Source organism: Sciurus vulgaris (genome assembly GCF_902686455.1).
Source record: "Sciurus vulgaris genome assembly, contig: HiC_scaffold_280_arrow_ctg1, whole genome shotgun sequence".
Classification (NCBI taxonomy): domain Eukaryota; kingdom Metazoa; phylum Chordata; class Mammalia; order Rodentia; family Sciuridae; genus Sciurus; species Sciurus vulgaris.
In genome coordinates this window covers 2445-19527 of record NW_027632772.1, presented here as the reverse complement: position 1 = coordinate 19527, position 17083 = coordinate 2445, and the positions used below count along the sequence as shown (strand labels likewise).

Here is a 17083-nt window from a genome sequence, read left to right as displayed (position 1 = left end):
AACTGCATATACCACTCTTCAGCTTGTTGCAGATCACACCTGGCATAGAAGGCCCAATACAATGTTGGCACTGCACCACCTCACTCATTGGACTCTGCTCATGAGTCACAGGAGTCATAGAAGGGACGAGCCAGTGACCCTGCAGGACTTACTAGTTTGCTTTCTCTATAAATCTCTGTTCATCTTCCCAGCTGGAATTCACCTCCTCTCTGGATTACCCTAGCTAGGTTTGAAAAGCTATTGATCAAAACTATGTTCTTGTGCATGCTATGCAAGCACTCTACTGCTGAATCACACCGAAGCCCTTTTTTGTTTTAGTAGGAGAAGGGGTCTCACTAAGTTGCTGAAGCTGGCCTTGAATGTGAGATCCTCCTCCCCAATCCCCTTCAGTAACTGAAGATAATGTTGTGGCCATCACTCTAACTGGTTTCTATGATCTCTCAGAGAAATAGAAACTTTCTGCCTGGTGTTATGGGTTTTACGTTAATGTTACTGCTCTGGGAAGACAGGACCCAGGACACATGATAGATTAATGACAGACAGGTGGACAGACCACACCCTACAGAGAGTGTAGCAGAGGACATGGAACTACCTACAGCTGGGAAAGCATTGTAGGTCCATGTTCTCAGTCTTACAGCATTGACAGATACTCCAGTAAACTAGGAGATATAAAGGTAGTCTGCAAGGCTGTAAAATTAAGAAAATATGGGTGGTTGGGAAGGTAGCTCGGCTTTCAGAACTACATATTCAGTGGAGACACAAGGAAGGCAGAGTGAGAAAAAGCAAGATGATGGAAACCAGACTATCTGAGGCAGGGCAGCAGTTCATCCTGCTCCAGAACTCAGTGAGGAAACTTCCCTGATGACAGGGGCAGATTCCATATGTTGAGGAACAGGCACATGTGCAGGAGAGTATTAAATGCAGTCACCTCTACTTCATAAGTAAAACATCACATCCTGGAAAGCAGTCTTTGGGTGATGAAGTGTGCATCACAGGGAGGCCCATGAAGAGTGCATGGTGACCACAACCCTTCTGTGTGTGTAGGAACAGCAGGAGGCTGGGCTCTGCCTGTCCCACAGATGCTCCTGTTGTGCTACCCTGGGGTCTGTGCCCTGGTGCTGCCTCCTTTACACTCATGCATGAGCATGCAGAGTCTTGTTCTTGATGTGGTTGTTTTTTCTCTGATTTAGCTGAGAGCTGGAGAGCTCCCAGGTTCAGTAAGCAAACCACAAAGGAAAGTCTTTGACACAGATTAACTGCTAGACACAGGGGAGACATGAACAGGACACTTTCTTGCAGAAACAAAACTGTCCATTCTCCAAAGGATTGTGAAAACCCAGAGTCCACACACCATGCCAGCCACCACATTCAGGAGACAATCCAGACTTTCTCAACCTACAGAGAACCGGAGTCTTAAGGAAGGAACAGAGGCCAATCTGAACACAACCCACATTCTGGATTTATCAGATACTGATTCTAAAGCCTTATATAACTACAGTCAACATCAGAAAGGAAAACACTCATGAAATTATTGCAGAAGTGGAGAAAGCCTCTGAAATCTGTTTGTGAAGACCCTTCATAAATGTGAAAAAAAGACATTCTCTTAAAAAAGAAGAGGAGAGTTTCCAGGCATATTCCCTGAGAGCATGTCTAGGGTGTTCTTCAGGCAGAAGCAGGGGACCAGAAGAAATGGTTGACCCCAGAAGTGTGCATGTCACTAGATTGAGAGTGCCTGGCTCCCCCAGGTCATGCAACAGATATGCCCCATTGTTCTGCATATAGGAAACCTGTAAAAATGAGCAACATACACACTGTTTATGGTCACTTTGAAATAAATGCTGCAGTCTTAGGATTACTTTTGATAAAAGTAATAGGTGAATTGAAGCATTTGAAAATATCCATGTATATTTTCATCTATCTAGAAAGTACATATAAAAGGTGTCTACATCTACAGTCTTGACTGTAATGCACCTGTATCAATTTCATTGAAATATTCACAAGATTGAAAATCCATGTTTTACTGGATTAAAACATGTATGAAAAGAAAAAGTTAAAAATTTTCTAGTGAGTCTTCCCCTGGTTTCCTTTCTCCTTGGCTGCTTCACCTTCTCCTGCCAGAGAAGGCCCCTATGACATATTGCCCATTTATCTCAGGTATCTTTATGTCACCTTCATTGCTTTAGTACTGGCGATTGGTTGCAAGGGTGCTCTAACACTGAGCTACACCCCAACGCTTCTTGTTTTAGTGATTATTATTTGTTCTTATGAGAATAGAGTGCATTTTAACATACTATACATATGTGGAGTAGAACGTCTCATTATTGTGGTTGTACAAGATGTAGAATTACATTGGTCATGTAATCATGTATGCAAATAGAACAGCCCTTTTTTTAAAATTTTGACATAGAGTCTCTAAGTTGCAGGGCTGCCCATGAACTTGCAATCCCCCTGTCTCAGCCTCCTGAATCACTGGGATTACAGGTATGGCCACCATGCCCAGCTTTGGGATCACAGAGATTTTGGTGGCTTCAAATTTAAAAACCACATTTTTCTTTCAGCATGTAAAGGTGGCACTCTATAGCCTCCTGACCCCAGTTCATTCTGATAGGCCATCAGTTTATTTTCATTCTTCTTCTTCCTTCTCCTGAATACCTTTTACTTCTTTATAAAAAATAATCTATGAAGGACATGACATAAAGTTTACCATCATAACCACCCACATCTGTTGATCTGGTGCCTGGGATGGTTGGAATGCAGAGGCCTAGGGAGGTCAGTGAACCCTGGGGATGGACATGGAGCATCCAACCATCAGGATCATGTTGACAGAAGATGGACCTGGCCTGCACACCTGCCTTTCTTCCTTCTAGCAAGCTGCTGGCTGCTTCTTCATATGAGCTCCTGAGGTCTGAGGAGCTTCCACAAGGCAGATGTCCCATGGGTGGGCCTGAGCCTCATGGTGCTCTAGTAACAGCTGTCTGCTTGTTATGCATCTGAGATCTCCTCAAATGCATCAAGACCCTGAGGCCTCCAGAAGCTGAGAGTTGCTGCTGTGAATATTGACTCTTTCCTCCCCAATACAATCCCATAAGGAATCCTAACATACAGGATGAAAAATCAGACCTGGATCTTCAAACCTCACCCTCGAGTTCCCCAGAACACCAACACAGAACAGAATCCCTTGTGAAGCATAAGATGTCACACTGGGGAGCCAGGTGGACCTTATCAATAGAGACCCAGTGGTACTGTCCAGGAGAGGACACTGGAGAGGAACCTGACACAGACCTGCCTCTTGGTTCCTCTTTACCACGTGACTGACTTTAAAAAATAATGATGAATACCTTTTCTATCCTGAATACTGTTCCAAAATGGGAATCTTGCTATAGATTTTTTCCATTTGACACAGAGTTATTTTCTGCTCTGAATGCCTCTTTATAGGGTGTAACGCATGGTAGAAAATAGATCTGTGACTTGGTTCAGATTTCTCCTCCTAGCATACAGAACCCTAGCCCATGAGCTAACTCCTGTGAACACTTAGAGATGGCAGGGCTTGCTGGTTTCTCTCTGACACCACCCAGGCTGCTGTCAAATTCACCATATTGCTTTCCAGTGTGTTTCCTCTTGGGGCCTTGGAATGAGAGCAAGCAGACAGTGGGAGGGTGCAGGAAAGTCTGACCCCACTGAGCAAGCAGGCATGTTGGAGCATAGGGCAACCTGCAGGGGTGCAGGGAAGTCTGACTCACATAGAGCATGCAGGCCATTTGAGGGGCATGGCGAATCCTGCTGAGGTGCAGGGAAGACTCGACTCACAGTGAGGAGCAGGCAGTGAGTGGGGTTGGGCATAAAAGCTCGGGTGCACGAAGATGGACACTGCGGAGCAAGCAGGCAGTGTGAGGGATGTTGGGAACATTGGTGGGATGTAGAGAAGGTGGACACACAGTGAGTAAGCAGGCAGTGTGAGGGATGTTGGGAACATTGGTGGGATGTAGAGAAGGTGGACACACAGTGAGTAAGCAGGCAGTGTAGGAGGCATGCAGACACCTGCTGGGGTGCGGAGATGACTGACCCAGCTGAGCAAAGGCACATGGGTTGGTGGGGACTGAGGCAAACACTGGATGAGTATACACCTGGCAGATGCACTAGAGTCCAGTTCAGGAGAAACGTCCAGCATTTTTTTAAAAATATTTTTTAGTCACAGATGGACGCAGTACCTTTATTTTATTTATTTTGTGTGGTGCTGAGAATCACTCTGCCTCACATGTGCTAGGTGATCACTGTAACACTGAGCCACCACCCCAGCCTACGTCCAGCATGTTTTTAATTATGAGTTTGCAGTTGCATCCCTGGTTGAGAGAAAGTCACAGCTGGGAAATGCAGGTTCCAGGTAGAATTCAGAATTGTCAAGACTCAGTTAGCTTCTTCCACCCCTGCAGTGCATGGGGCTCTGCAACCCCAGCTTCCTTCCTGGGCTCATCCCTGGACTTCTCTTCTTCCTCTTTCAGGAGTAACAATGTCTCTCAAGCCTCTAGGAACTCATTCCTTGTGAAGAGTGACATTGCCACCCAGAATGTTGCCCAGGGTGTCCCTGTGTCCCTGGGATCCATGGTCAAGCCCAAGGCCTCTGTATCCCATCCAAGTCACACTGGCACAGCCTGAGATTTGGACATCACAGCTGCAGCTTCCCACAGCAGGTGGACTCCAGGAGCCACATCACAGGAAGCCCCACAGGCAGGACGGATCCATACATCTTCATGGCATCCATAAAAACACCACTCTCAGCCTTCCAGATCCCTACAACATCTATTATGGATAAAAACCACAGCCCTGTGGCAGTAGCTGCTAGAGGGAACAAAGCCATGTCCACCCCGTCTCCTCCCCACAAGCCAAGCCAGGTAGAAACACCTCAACAGAGCTGCACTTCCAAGGACCCTGTGGTCAGGAAGAAGGATACATCAGTCTCTTTTGCTGCCACCATGCCCTGCCACAGAGTCTACCACGCAGTGGACAGCAGCCACCATCACCAAGGTCAGTATCAAGCCCAGTTCAGACCAGGGGAGAGGGAGGTAACAGAGTCCTCACAGTTTGCTGGCTCTCATCACCCAGGCCCAAGAAAGACTTTCAACACCTGTGGTCACTGACATTTGGGATGCAGGCCTCCTCTGTGATCCCAGCTTGTTCTTGGAAAAGTCCCTGCTCACTGAGGGAGTACCAACCTTTTGGTTAACCAACAGTACAGTATGTTACAAGCTTCACTATGCCTCAAATCGTAGCATATTATTCAGTTAAAAATCAAAATAAGAATTAAAATGAAATATACCTCAGTTCAAATTGCAGCCAAACCTAGAGGTGCTAACAGACTATTAAAAATATAAGAACATAACCGTATTTTCTAAGCTCCACTTGCATCTCTGTGATTGAAGTCTGAAAGTCCATTAGAAGTCCTTCCTTCTGCTGTTACTGGTTTTCCCTGAGTACCTTCCAGCTCTGTGGACACCTCATCTGCTTGATGCAGGAACAGTCTGTATTGGCATTGCACCCCAGAACCTGCACAGCCTTCTTTCATACATCCTGCTCTTTAGGAAGTTGGGCAGGACAGGGAGCTGCATCTCCCTGTCATGTGATGCCCAAGGTTAAGAGACATACTCAGCATCCTCAGTGGCAGGAATGACTCAGCCACAGGGTCCTGGCATCTGGATTGGAGCTCTGTGCTCATCCCCCTGGCCTGGAACTGAGGCAGAGTTGTTTGAAAACATGCTCCTCCCCTCTGGAGCTCACTTCCAGTTGGGAAGATAAAACAAACATATAAAAACCATTGGCCACATTTTCATTGTGGCTTGTGGGGGCTGCACAGGCTTGAAGCTGGCATTGTCCACTGTGCTGGTCAGGTTGGGTGATCAGGGTTTGTGTCCTCTGGAGGACTAGTAAGACCCAGAGTGACTGTGGAGGGCATGAGAAATGTCCAAGCAGGACCAACTTAGGCCATGTGGGTTTGACATCCTTTGTCACAGCTTCCTTCCTTGAGGCCTGCAAGAACTACCTGTGGGGCACAAAGAGTGCAGAACCTTCTGCTGACTCCAGGGCCCATGGAGACAACTTTCACCAGGTGACTGGGTTTTGAGTGGCTCTGCAGACACTTTGGATGAACTATCAGCACATCCCCAGTGATGGCAGCTCCTTGGAAGGATTCGGCCTGGGCTCTTACCTCAATTCAGGGACTTGTGTCACTGCAGAGTCCCTATTCTGGAAGAAAGGAATGTGGTGAGTTGGACTTGGGCACAGGCTCCTTGAATCAGCTGGTGGGCAGAGCAGGAAAGGCTGGGTGATGGTCTTCCTTCCAATATCCTCACCCACAGAGACTCTCCTAGAACAGGAATGGTGCAGCAGGTGCTGAATCATGTACAAAAGGATGGGCACTCAAATGCAAGAGCCCAGACTCTGTGGAAGGCTCTGGGAACTGCCAAGGTGTCAGCAATCAGATTGGCATCTGAGGACTGTGAAATACAGATGAGAAATATCTCAGCTATGTGCCTAGCAGTAGGCGCAGGGCTGAGCAGGCAGCTGAGGTGTTCACCTCCACTGCAGCTTGTGACACAAGCTGAAAACTTCTGAGCATACACCATAGCCCTAGGCCCATGTTCCAGGCCCAGGACTGCCCATATGATACTTCCCCCTGATCAGCTCTGATAGGGTGAACTGGCATGGTAAGGCTGGAGGCACAACCAATCCATGCAGTCTGCAGGGCTGTCCCTGCCCATCAGGCCTCTGGAGTGAATCCACCCAGAGACCAGGAGTGTTTTAAATAAGACTTTCCCCAGATGATGGTGGATCCCAAGAAAGCTGGATGAGGCCCACATACATCCTCTCTTTCCATTCAGACTTCTTCCTGCTTCATCTCTGCAGGCTCCACAGTCACAGTGTGCCCAACACAGTGGTACCTAACTTAACTTGAATATTGATCTTCACACCCTTCCTGTTTCTTCTGGTCAGTGTTGGCTGTTTCCTTCATTCTCCTATCTTTAGGCAGAAGAAACAGATACTAGCCATGTGGATGAAGCTGGTTCTGGAGATGAATATATGCCCATGATCACACTTCCATCCATCCTGCTGGGCATGGAGAGAGTAGGTGGGAATTCTCAGAATAGCAATAACCCCAGGAGCCCAGGGAGCCCTCACTTTGACCCTCCTAGCTGCTCACCTGCAACCTGCCTTTCACACGAAGACCTTGTCAGAGGAAGTGAGTTCCAGCCTCCTGCTGCAGACTGTAGTGTCAAGCCAGGCTGTAAAGGTAAGTACACTCTTTCCCTGTCCCACATCTGGACAATATCTAGGCTCTGTTTGCTTTCTCAGGTATCAGATGGATCCTGGACTTGGGGTTAAGTCATTGGGTAAATCATTGAAGCTCAATCTTATTTCTTATCCGTGAAAGGGGAAGTACCTCCTCCTAGGTTATGGGAGGAGAGCCCCCAGGATAGGAACTGGGCACTGCAGGTGTTCACTGCAGTCAGTTCTGGTCCCTGCATGGACCAGGAGGAGGGGATCTGAGGCCCAGGTCTATACTGCCTGACTCTATAGGCCATGGCCCAGTGACAGGGCTGCAGGGGAGGAACAGAAGCAAGAGCACCAGCAGGCTACTGGGCTGGCTAACAGGGATTCAGTCCCAGTGCTTGAAGCTCAAGCTGCAGGGCTTGTGTAGCCACACCCTTCCACAGTGTCCTGCAAGCCTGCACGGCGTCAGTGGGGAATGGTACCAGTGACCCAACTCCACTCCAGATACACCCTCTTGATGTATATTATAAAATCATAAGCCTGGGTAGAAAAACCTATGGCTAGACTATTTGTACCATTTTGGATGCTGGACATGTGATTACCATAGATAAACATAGGAAATACATAGATTTGGGAACTTGAAGAACAATGTGAGACTGTGCCTCAGTTTCCCCATGTGAAGCTGGAGTGGCCATGAATTTCCTCCATGAACATACTGTGTGTCTGCACTTGTGTTTTGTTGCTTGTCTGGTCACTGAGTTCTTGCTCCTGTTCCAGCAAAGCCAGCAGCCTCGGATTCATGTGGCAGTGTCCTTGGCCAGCCATCTTCCCAGTCACCCAGGCCCATGTGAACATCTGTTTTCAAGGTTGGGGAGAAAGTGAGATGAATCAACTGTTTTTGACCTGAGTGTCAGGAGGGGTGGACATGAATCACTGCTGCTGTTGACTCATAGGTCTCCTGAGGCTTGGTACCTTGGTTCATGAAGGGGGACAGTTGTGTTCCAGTCAGATCTTACTTTGGGCATGGCATGAAGCTCAGACCAGTTGGAGGTCAGAGCATGCACCTGAGACTCCTCCTCATCCTTCCACAGCATCTGCACTGAGGTCTCAGGACCTGTGCACCCCCACACAGAGCACCACCAACCTGCACCTGGGACCCAATGAGGGAATGCTTGTCTTTGCTGTGAGCTCCCCAGGGCCCATTCCCTGCTCCTTGAGACTCTGCTCACTTGCCTTTGCCCAGATCCCTAAGGCCTTGGGGTATAGTCTGGCTGAAAGTCCTTCCTGAGCACAGGGCCCCATCATTAGCTGTGGGGAAGGCATGCTTCCTAGGGAAGTCTCAGACTCCTGACTGTGGTGCAGGTAATAGGATCACTGCCTTCACAGGGTGGTGCTGGAAGCAGGGAGGCACAGGGTGCAGTCCACACTATGTGGTGAGCACAGGCAGAGCATGGGGGTCCTCCCTGAAATCCTGGCTTACAGGGCGTAGCTACCCAGCACCTGGTCACAGAATACAGGTTCCACCTGTGTCATTGCATGGGACTGCAGAAGAATACTAGATATATGTCCAGGGGGTCCGTGGAGGAGTCCAGGCTGCTCCAGTGTGACCACCCACTCTAGGCCACAGGTAGGAGTGTCCAACGAGCTGATTTAGAAATGCCACAGAAACCCTACTGAGCATCCAGAATCAACCTGCTGTCTTCATGTCTTTAAAATAGCAGGTGAGAAGCAGACCTGGGGCCATGATTGCACAGCTGTGTCACCATGGGCAGGTCACTGCACCTCTCTGAACCAGACTCTCCATGTTCTAACCAGTACGAGAAGCATCACAGTCTGCTACAAAGCCACACAGAGGGACTTGTGGATGGGCAGTGCTGTACCACTGTGTTCACTGACTGCCTTTTTCTTCTTGTGATAGCAGAATCCAGGGGCAGCATCTCCTGCTCCCTGTGGCACCAGCAGCCCAGTCCTTGAGAAGAGCCCTGTCAGTGTCAATTGTGTGGCCTGGGACATCCAGCTGAGTGACCCAAGTGCCAGCCACAAGGTGCCTGGGAGATCAGGGCTTCGGGGAAGTCAGCCCTTGGTCTCTCTCCCTATAGTCCCTAGAGACTTCACCCCACTTTAGCTGGTGTCTCCATCAAGGCACAGGGTCCTGCCATCTGCACTGCCTCTCACTTTCACACAGAACCCCAGCTATCCCAGGGTTATGAGTCAGTGACAGTAGGAACTCAGGGCCCTGCTTCCTTATCTGAGTTATTGTCTGAGGAGCTCTCACTGTGGGGCAGGCTTTGGGGCACAGCACCTAGAGAAGAGACCAGGCAGTCAGTACAGGAGGATGGAGCTCTCTCTTTCAAAGTTGAGGGCTCTCCAGGGAGCCCACAGAAGGCCCTGTGGCTCACACCTCATGCCTCCTCCCTCAGGATGAGTGCTGGAGGGATGGACTTGGGCACATTTCCACATCCAGGGAGCACAGAGAGATCCTGGAACCCTGAACCTCATCCAGATGGATGATGTGGGTAGAGATGGTGGCATGGGATTATTTAAACCATGGAAGGGCCCAGTACCTTCAGGCAGGATCTTAGGCTACTCACAGGACCTGTCATCTCGAAATTGGGGACAGTGTGCTCTGAGGTTAGACTGAAGCCCATGCTCAATAGAAGAGGGTTTCTGAGGCAGGCAGGGCAACCTCCTCTCCCCTTCATCTGGGAGCACTCGGCTCATCCCATCTCTGCCTAACTGGTGACTCAGCTACTCTCTCCTCAGACATCCAGGTCATCTGCTGCTTCTGAGGAAGACAACTACATTGAGATGTACTGAGAGAAGACCCAGGACCTGCAGCACACCATGAAAGAATGGGCAGCCATGGGACAGTACCCAGTCCTGCCAAGGGCAGCAAGCTATGCCTGGTCTTTGCCCTCCTCCTTCCCACTCAGCTTCAACTCCAGGGACTTGAGCCCTTTCCTGGAAGGTCAGGGCTCACTCAGGTGCTTCCTTGGACACTCAAGATAGCTGTGATTTCTGTGAGCAAAGCCAGACCTCTGCCACTGCTCAGTCCACGACCCTCCAGACCTGAATATTGATAAAGGACAAACTTATCAGTCCTTTCTGTCAAACCAGAGAATCTCCATGTTAACACCTCACTTCCTGATGTGCTTTTCTTATAATGGCTGCCCTTCTACATCTCACTTCCTCAGCTTCAATTCCTCAGTATCTTTTCATGCCCAAGATTATGCAGTCATCCTGACCAGTGGGCCATGATCAAGCACCACTTGTTTCAGGGATAAAGAGACCAGTAGATGGCCTTCTTGGTGTCCTTTCTTTTAGTGTTGATTGCTGTATGCCCCCTTTGGCACGTAGAATAAACTTCTTGCCCTACATGCAGAGCCAATTAGTCTCCAAGTGTTATTTTTGTTTCCTGTGGTGCCCAGGACCATGGATACTTCCAACTTGATTCCGGGCTCTGGGTCAGGATTCACACCCAAGTTCCCTCTCAAACTCAACACTCTTCCCTCAGCATTCAGTCCCAGAATAGTATCAGTTGGCTCTCTGGATCAGAAGCAAGGACCTGCAGACCAGGTCACTGTGAACATTTCATCCCAGTTGTTAGTAGGATAAGCAGAGTCACCTATGAAAAGAACAGTTACGGAAAAAGTCAAGAGAATGAAGGACAGAATCCCAGAAGAGCAGGAGCAGCTGACACCCACCAAGTCCTTTCAATCCAAGACTGTGGCAGGGTAACAGCAGCTACCATCACAAGGCAGCAGGAGGAGAGTCAGGAGGAACAGCCATGGCACATAGCTCAGAGCAAGGCTGCAGACATTTGTTGGTACAGACCTTTGGAATTGCCTATCTTCTGCCCCTGGGGGGCTGTTCTTTTCCCAGCCTTTTGGGGCCCCAACCCACCTCTAGCATCAAAGTGCCAGCATCATGGGCTGTGGGAGGGAGCATGTGGATGGAGCTGATGCAGGACTGGGGACCAGGGAGAGCAGAGCAGGTTGGGCAGTCAGTGCAGCAAAGGCCTCCTGGTGGGCTGTGAGACAGATGAGGCCGCACAGCAGATGCAGGCACACTGCCACAGGGCTGGTGGAAGCTGAGCATGGTGCAGGGTGGAGCAGAGGGAGGAGTAACAAGTACAGGCAGCCATGTGTGTGTGGCAGTGGGACCAGAGTTCAGGCACAGCTGTGGTCAGGGATTGATGCCATGAGTATCCACCTGCTCTCAGCATGTCAGGAGGGAAAGGAAACTGGTCTCAGGTCCTGAACAGAATCAAATGGGTTGTGTTTTCCTGGTGACATATCACATTGGCCAGCAGCATGCAGGGAATTGTACACCATTACAAATGTTCTGCCTACCTTAACAGAGGGACTGAAAGTGGCATCCACACTCACTGGTTCCCACTGTGGGTGAGGCTAAGTGGTGATGGTGCCATATGTGGCTCATGCATTCTCAACAGGGTGTGACCTCAGGGTCCTCTCCCAGACGATCCCAGGAAGGCCAGTGTGCCATGCCAGGCTGAAGTCACTCTAACAGGAGTCAGGTACTCTTCTTGACTGGGAGCAAGAATAAGTTTTCTATTTCAGAGTCTTTCTCTGATCCATTAAATGGAAGTACACTAGTGTCTGCCAACTCAGGTCTCTTGACATAGCAGAAGGGAGTCCTCTGAAATCTCTAGGGATGGGTGACATTGGAGCCAAAACACAGCTCCACCCATAGCAGGAGCAGTTAGCTCCTCATGTCAGGCTGGTGGCGCCTCTGTCCCTGCCTCCCACTGCTCAGCTCCCCATAGTTGATGGCCAGGCTTGTGGTCAGGGTTGTTCCAGGGCCTTCTGGACTTCCTCTACAGCTCCAGGGATGGGGTGGTGCTAAAGGGAGGACTGAATTGCAGTACCCGGAGCCACAGGGAGCTCTCTTCCCAGCCAGCCACTGGCTTGTGCCCATGTCCAACCCAGTGGAGGTCACCATCCACCCTCCAGTTCTACAAGATCTCACAGAGAAGGAAGTAAGTAGGTATTAGCAGCAGATGTTCTGGGCAGCCCAGAGTTCTCAGGGCATGATAGTCTCCACCTTGCAGGGAAGCATGCATAGTGTGTAGTGGGCATGTCTTGGCCTGAGACCCTTTCCCCTTCCTCCCCCCTAGCATGCACCTTGACTCTGTCCTCCCTGCCATTCAGCTCTGCTGTCCAGGTCTTCCCATCCAGGCACGAGGCTGGTCATACTTTTATTCACATGTAGGAAATCTTTGAGGCTGGTAGGGAGCAATCTGTCTATGCTACCACGAAAAGAGAACACCAAGCTCTCCAGACCAGCACTGTCCAGCAGGCAGAGAATACACTTAGGTGGCGCTGGGGTCAACCTGAACCCAGGAAAGAAAAACAGAGTTTAGATTTCAGACTCATTCATAATGAATGTGTTACACACATGTTGAAGGAGTAAAGTGCATTTGGACGGAGCCAGTGAGCATGAATATGAAACAGTAGATGTCTTAAGTACCCATCTGAAGTGTGAAGGGAAATGGAATGTCATAAGTACCAAGTCAGGAAGCAGGAGGTACCCACGTGCTGGGAAGGCACAGTCACTGAGGACAGTAGGTCCACCCACACCTCACATGACCTGGACATTTGCAATCCTCCTGTGCACCAGGGCAGCCAAGGTGAGGCTACAGAGCATGCATGTGCAGGGAAGCTCCCAGCAGCCTTCTCCATAACTGCCCAACCACAACACCCAAGTGTCCTCCACAGAAGGCCACCCACCCACATCACACAACACAGCTCAGCAAGTCCAATGAACTCCTGGTGCAGTGTTTATCCAGAGTAAGTGGAGTCAGAGAAAACATGCAAAATGAAACCAGTTTGTACTGGGTGTGCATCATATTCTAGAAACAGCTAGTGACAAGCAGATACATGGTTCTAGGGTGGGGATTGTGGGAAAGGTGGGAAAGGGTACATTTGTGACCTTCATCAGGGTGGTGGCTTCATGGAGGACACAGAAGCTACCCTGAGAAATTGTTGGATACTCCATTCAAACACCTGCACGTCACTGTGACAGTCACACTGCACTGAAGGAGTCCAGGTCCTCAGGTCCCAGCCAGGATGGCAGGAGGCACTAGAGTCAGAGGAGCAAGAGGGTCAAGACTGTTCCATGAGGCTGAGCAAACCATGAAGATGATGTTGAGTGCATTTCTGTGACCCAGGATTTAAACTCTGGGGTGTTTCTGCCAGCAGAGCATGTAAAGTGAGGTCTGCTACCCCTTTCTCATGTGTCCCCTGCATTTCTGCCCTCACTGAGCACCTGCCTTGTGTCCCCTGAACTTCAGCTCCAAGATTAGGAAGACCCCTCCACCCTGGGGACCTGGTCCTCATCTCCCCTGCTGTGGTTAAGTCAGATGTCCACTGGAATAGGATGAGTGCTGGTGAGACCTTCCCCTCCAGTGGACCTCAGACCGCTCCATCACAATTTGTCAACCCCCTCTGTCTCTGCAGTCCCCCAGCCTGTTCCCCAGCCTGGAGGCCTTGGTCATCTTCTCTCCATCTCTGACAGTCCACAGCATAGATGCCATCAACCATAACCTCTCACCCTCTCATCAGCCCCTTCAAAACCAGAATGTGACTGGGAAGGGTGGCACATGCCTGTAATCACAGTGGCTCAGGAGACTGAGGAAGTAGAATCAAAAGTTAAAGGACAGCTTCAGCCAAAGTAAGTGTTGAGCAAATCAGTGAGACCCTGTCCCTAAAGAAAATTTTAAAGAGGGCAGGGGATATGGCTCTGTGGTTGAGTGTCCTGGAGTTCAATCCCTGGGACCACAAACAAAGCAGAAAAAAATGAAAACAAAACTACAACAACAAAAATGCACAGCTTGGATATGATGCTGCTCAAAAACACAACCACATCTCTCTTGGAAATAAAAGACAGGAAGAGGCTGCTGGACCCTGGCCTGATCACAGGCAAGGGTGAACCCTGAACCTAGAATCAGGATAAAAGGACAGGATGCCCACATCTACTCTAGTTCTTGGAATGTTCTTTTGTTTGAGTGGAAAATGGCAGATTTTTGGCCAGATACACTAATGCACACCTGTAATCTATGTAGCATGACAGGCTGGGTAGGAGGATGGAAAGTTTGATGCCAGTCTCACTGAACCCTGTCTGAAAATCAAAAATGAAATGGGCTGGGCAGGTAGATCAGACCTATAGTGCCCCTGGGAATTAATGCTGAAACCCCAGTACCAAAAGAAAACCACAAAAGAAAGAAAAAATACTGCTGTTTTTGAAGATGCAGGCTGGAGAGACTTTTAAGTTTTCAGAAATCCATAAAGAAGGGCCCGCATCTGCAGATTCTGAGGTGGCAATGCTGTAAAGCAGTTACTTCCCGACCTCATGCTGCACAGAGAGGAGCATGCAAGACAGTGGCTTCCAGGGTTTACCTCTCCAGGAGGAAGAGATCAGGAGCCTGTGGTGGGGGCTGTGTCACCAAGAAGCTGCCCATCTCTGCTGACCCAACACTTGAGCCTGGACCCTCATCTGGATACATGTGCTGGTGACTGCTGCTGGGTGAGTTGTCAATCCTGCAAGTAAAGAAAGCCCACAGCCCACTGGTGGAAGCAGGATTGCTGTCCTTATGTGGCACAACACAGCCTCAAGTGGGGACGCAGACAAGCATTCAGATCACCATCCTGGGGCCTCTGAACAGGTTCAGCACCCCTGGCCTCTGCCTCCAACTCTGGAAGGATCTGTGCCAACATTGATCCCAGAAGCCTCCTCAGATTTCCAGAGAACAAGTGAAGTGGTCTGTGCTGACTTTTATCTGAGCTTTGCCATCCATGTTGGTCCACCTAGTGCCACATCCTGTGCTGGGCTCTGCTGTGCTCCCTTCCAGTTCTGTGAAGATGTGCAGGCCATCTTTGGCAAGTGCACAGACCCCAGCCACAAGCCAACTAGGATTCCATTTTCTCCAATTACCTTTGGTCTCCCTGAAGTGAAACCTATCAATACCTCACCCTGCCATTTGTCTGTCTCTCCATGTAACATGTGTCTGAGAATATCTCAGGATTTAGATGTCTCTCAAACGACGTTGTGTAACATTTTAAACATTAGAGCATTAAGCAAATAATATTATTATGTGCAATTAATACTAAAGCTGATTTAAGAATGAATTCTTCAAGTCTGCCCTTGTAATCTCCATTTCTTCTGTGTTTGGTGGATGCGCTTCTAAGTTGTTTCAATTGCACTGTTGGTGCATATGCTAAGTAAACACACAGTTTTTGAAGTGGCATAACTTAAAGTCTTAAAACACAAACTGCAAACTACCAGTGATGCATAAAACAACATTAGCTGAAATGCACAAAGTCCTTTAAGAGCTAATATTAGGAGCTGAGGTACAGCTCATTGTACCTCATCTCTACCTAAGATGCTTGCAGCCCTGCATCCCATCCCAAACACAAAAACATGTGAAATGATGAATCATGCAATGTGAATGCTGGGATAATAGAACATGATGCTAAAACACAAGACAAGGGATAAATAAGGGAGGGAAACGGTGAAGTTGGGGAATTCATGACTCAGTACACGTTCTGACCTTGAAAATGGATCCATGATTGCTCTAACGCTTCTAGAGTTCAAGTGCAAACAGAAAACTCCCCAAGCAGTGAATGTAGGTGATTAGGGGAGGAAGCAGGTATAAATCACAGTCCACATGCTTATCTGTGCCAGAGAGGGAACAAAAATGCTCAACTTATTAAGTTCAGTACTGAGGCCCCTCCCACTCAGGGTCAACCCCTCCCTGCCTAGGTTTTAGCCATGCAGTAGGCAGATGCACAGTGCTGGGGGTAGGTGGGGGTCTTCATCCACTCAGAGAGGTCACCTGTGTCACCCTACTTTGGTGGCTCCTGTGGTCCCCTGTCACAAGGGATTATAGACTCCTATCTTACAACTCTGTAGCCCCAGGTGACCATTCAGTTGCTTACTCCCAGGCTGAGGAGCAGAGGGTAAGGGAGAGTTTGGAGTGCAGACTGTACCAGCCAAGTCCCTCCAGGCTGTGCAAAACAGCATGCCCAGCCCTGAGCTACCCCATTTTGTATAGTGGGGGAAGTGTGCCTTGACATACCCCCTTCTGAATGAAAGTGCTGATAATCCTTGGCTGGACAGGTGGATGATCACCAGACACTGGGCATGCAGAACTGACCAGGAGGAGTGACCCCAACAGGGCACAGTGGTGCACATCTGTACCCAAGTCTCATGGGACATTCAGGTGGAAGGATCACAGGTTTTAGGCCAGCCTGGGCAACTTAGTGAGCTCCTGTCTCAAAATGGAAAATATAGATCTGAGGTGTAGTTCAGTGGAAAGGTGCCCAGCTACTGGGTTCAACCTGAGTACCACACACTGAGAAATAAGAAAGAAAAGAATAACCCCTGCTGTGCAGTACAAGCATAAGGCACAAATCCATGGATAAAGTAATCATGTTCATAAAAATCACCACCTGTTAATTTATTAAGTTATCAGATGCACATGGACACATAGGTGTATCAGACTCACATCTGGGAAACCAGGACTGTGAGCTTACCAGACACTTCAGACTATCTAACCATGTATCCCCCTCACCTGAACACCAGGAGAGGCTCCTGAGACAGTGGCAGAGAGTTGCACACTGATCCACCATCTTATCATACTCCCCAGTGGATGCATCAGGGTCAACTGGCCAGGAACTCAGGAGGTCAACAGGTGAACTATTGAGGGGCCCTGGGACTTTAGCTAATTGACTCTTACTGCTTAACCCATCCTTGTGAATCTGCCTGTCATCAGGACCCTGGCCTTGACCCTGTGCCATGG

At 49.1% G+C, this 17083-nt stretch overlaps 1 protein-coding gene across 2 annotated transcripts; it reads left to right on the top strand.

Annotated features, from left to right (window-relative positions):
- The first annotated feature begins 3631 nt into the window (after window positions 1-3631).
- Window positions 3632-10440, top strand: LOC306652558 (GRB2-associated-binding protein 2-like). 2 transcript variants are annotated; one of them, XM_079125391.1, is made up of 5 exons: window positions 3632-3826; window positions 4944-5022; window positions 6006-6100; window positions 9185-9307; window positions 10027-10440. In XM_079125391.1, exons 2-5 carry the CDS (start codon window positions 4971-4973, stop codon window positions 10078-10080), a joined length of 324 nt encoding a protein of 107 aa, XP_078981517.1. In that variant the 5' UTR covers window positions 3632-3826; window positions 4944-4970; the 3' UTR covers window positions 10081-10440. The 2 variants fall into 2 exon arrangements, 1 of the variants encoding a protein (XP_078981517.1); XR_013761451.1 differs by lacking the exons at window positions 3632-3826; window positions 4944-5022; window positions 6006-6100 and adding an exon at window positions 8223-8367 and having other exon boundaries at window positions 9182-9307.
- The last annotated feature ends 6643 nt before the right edge of the window (window positions 10441-17083 follow it).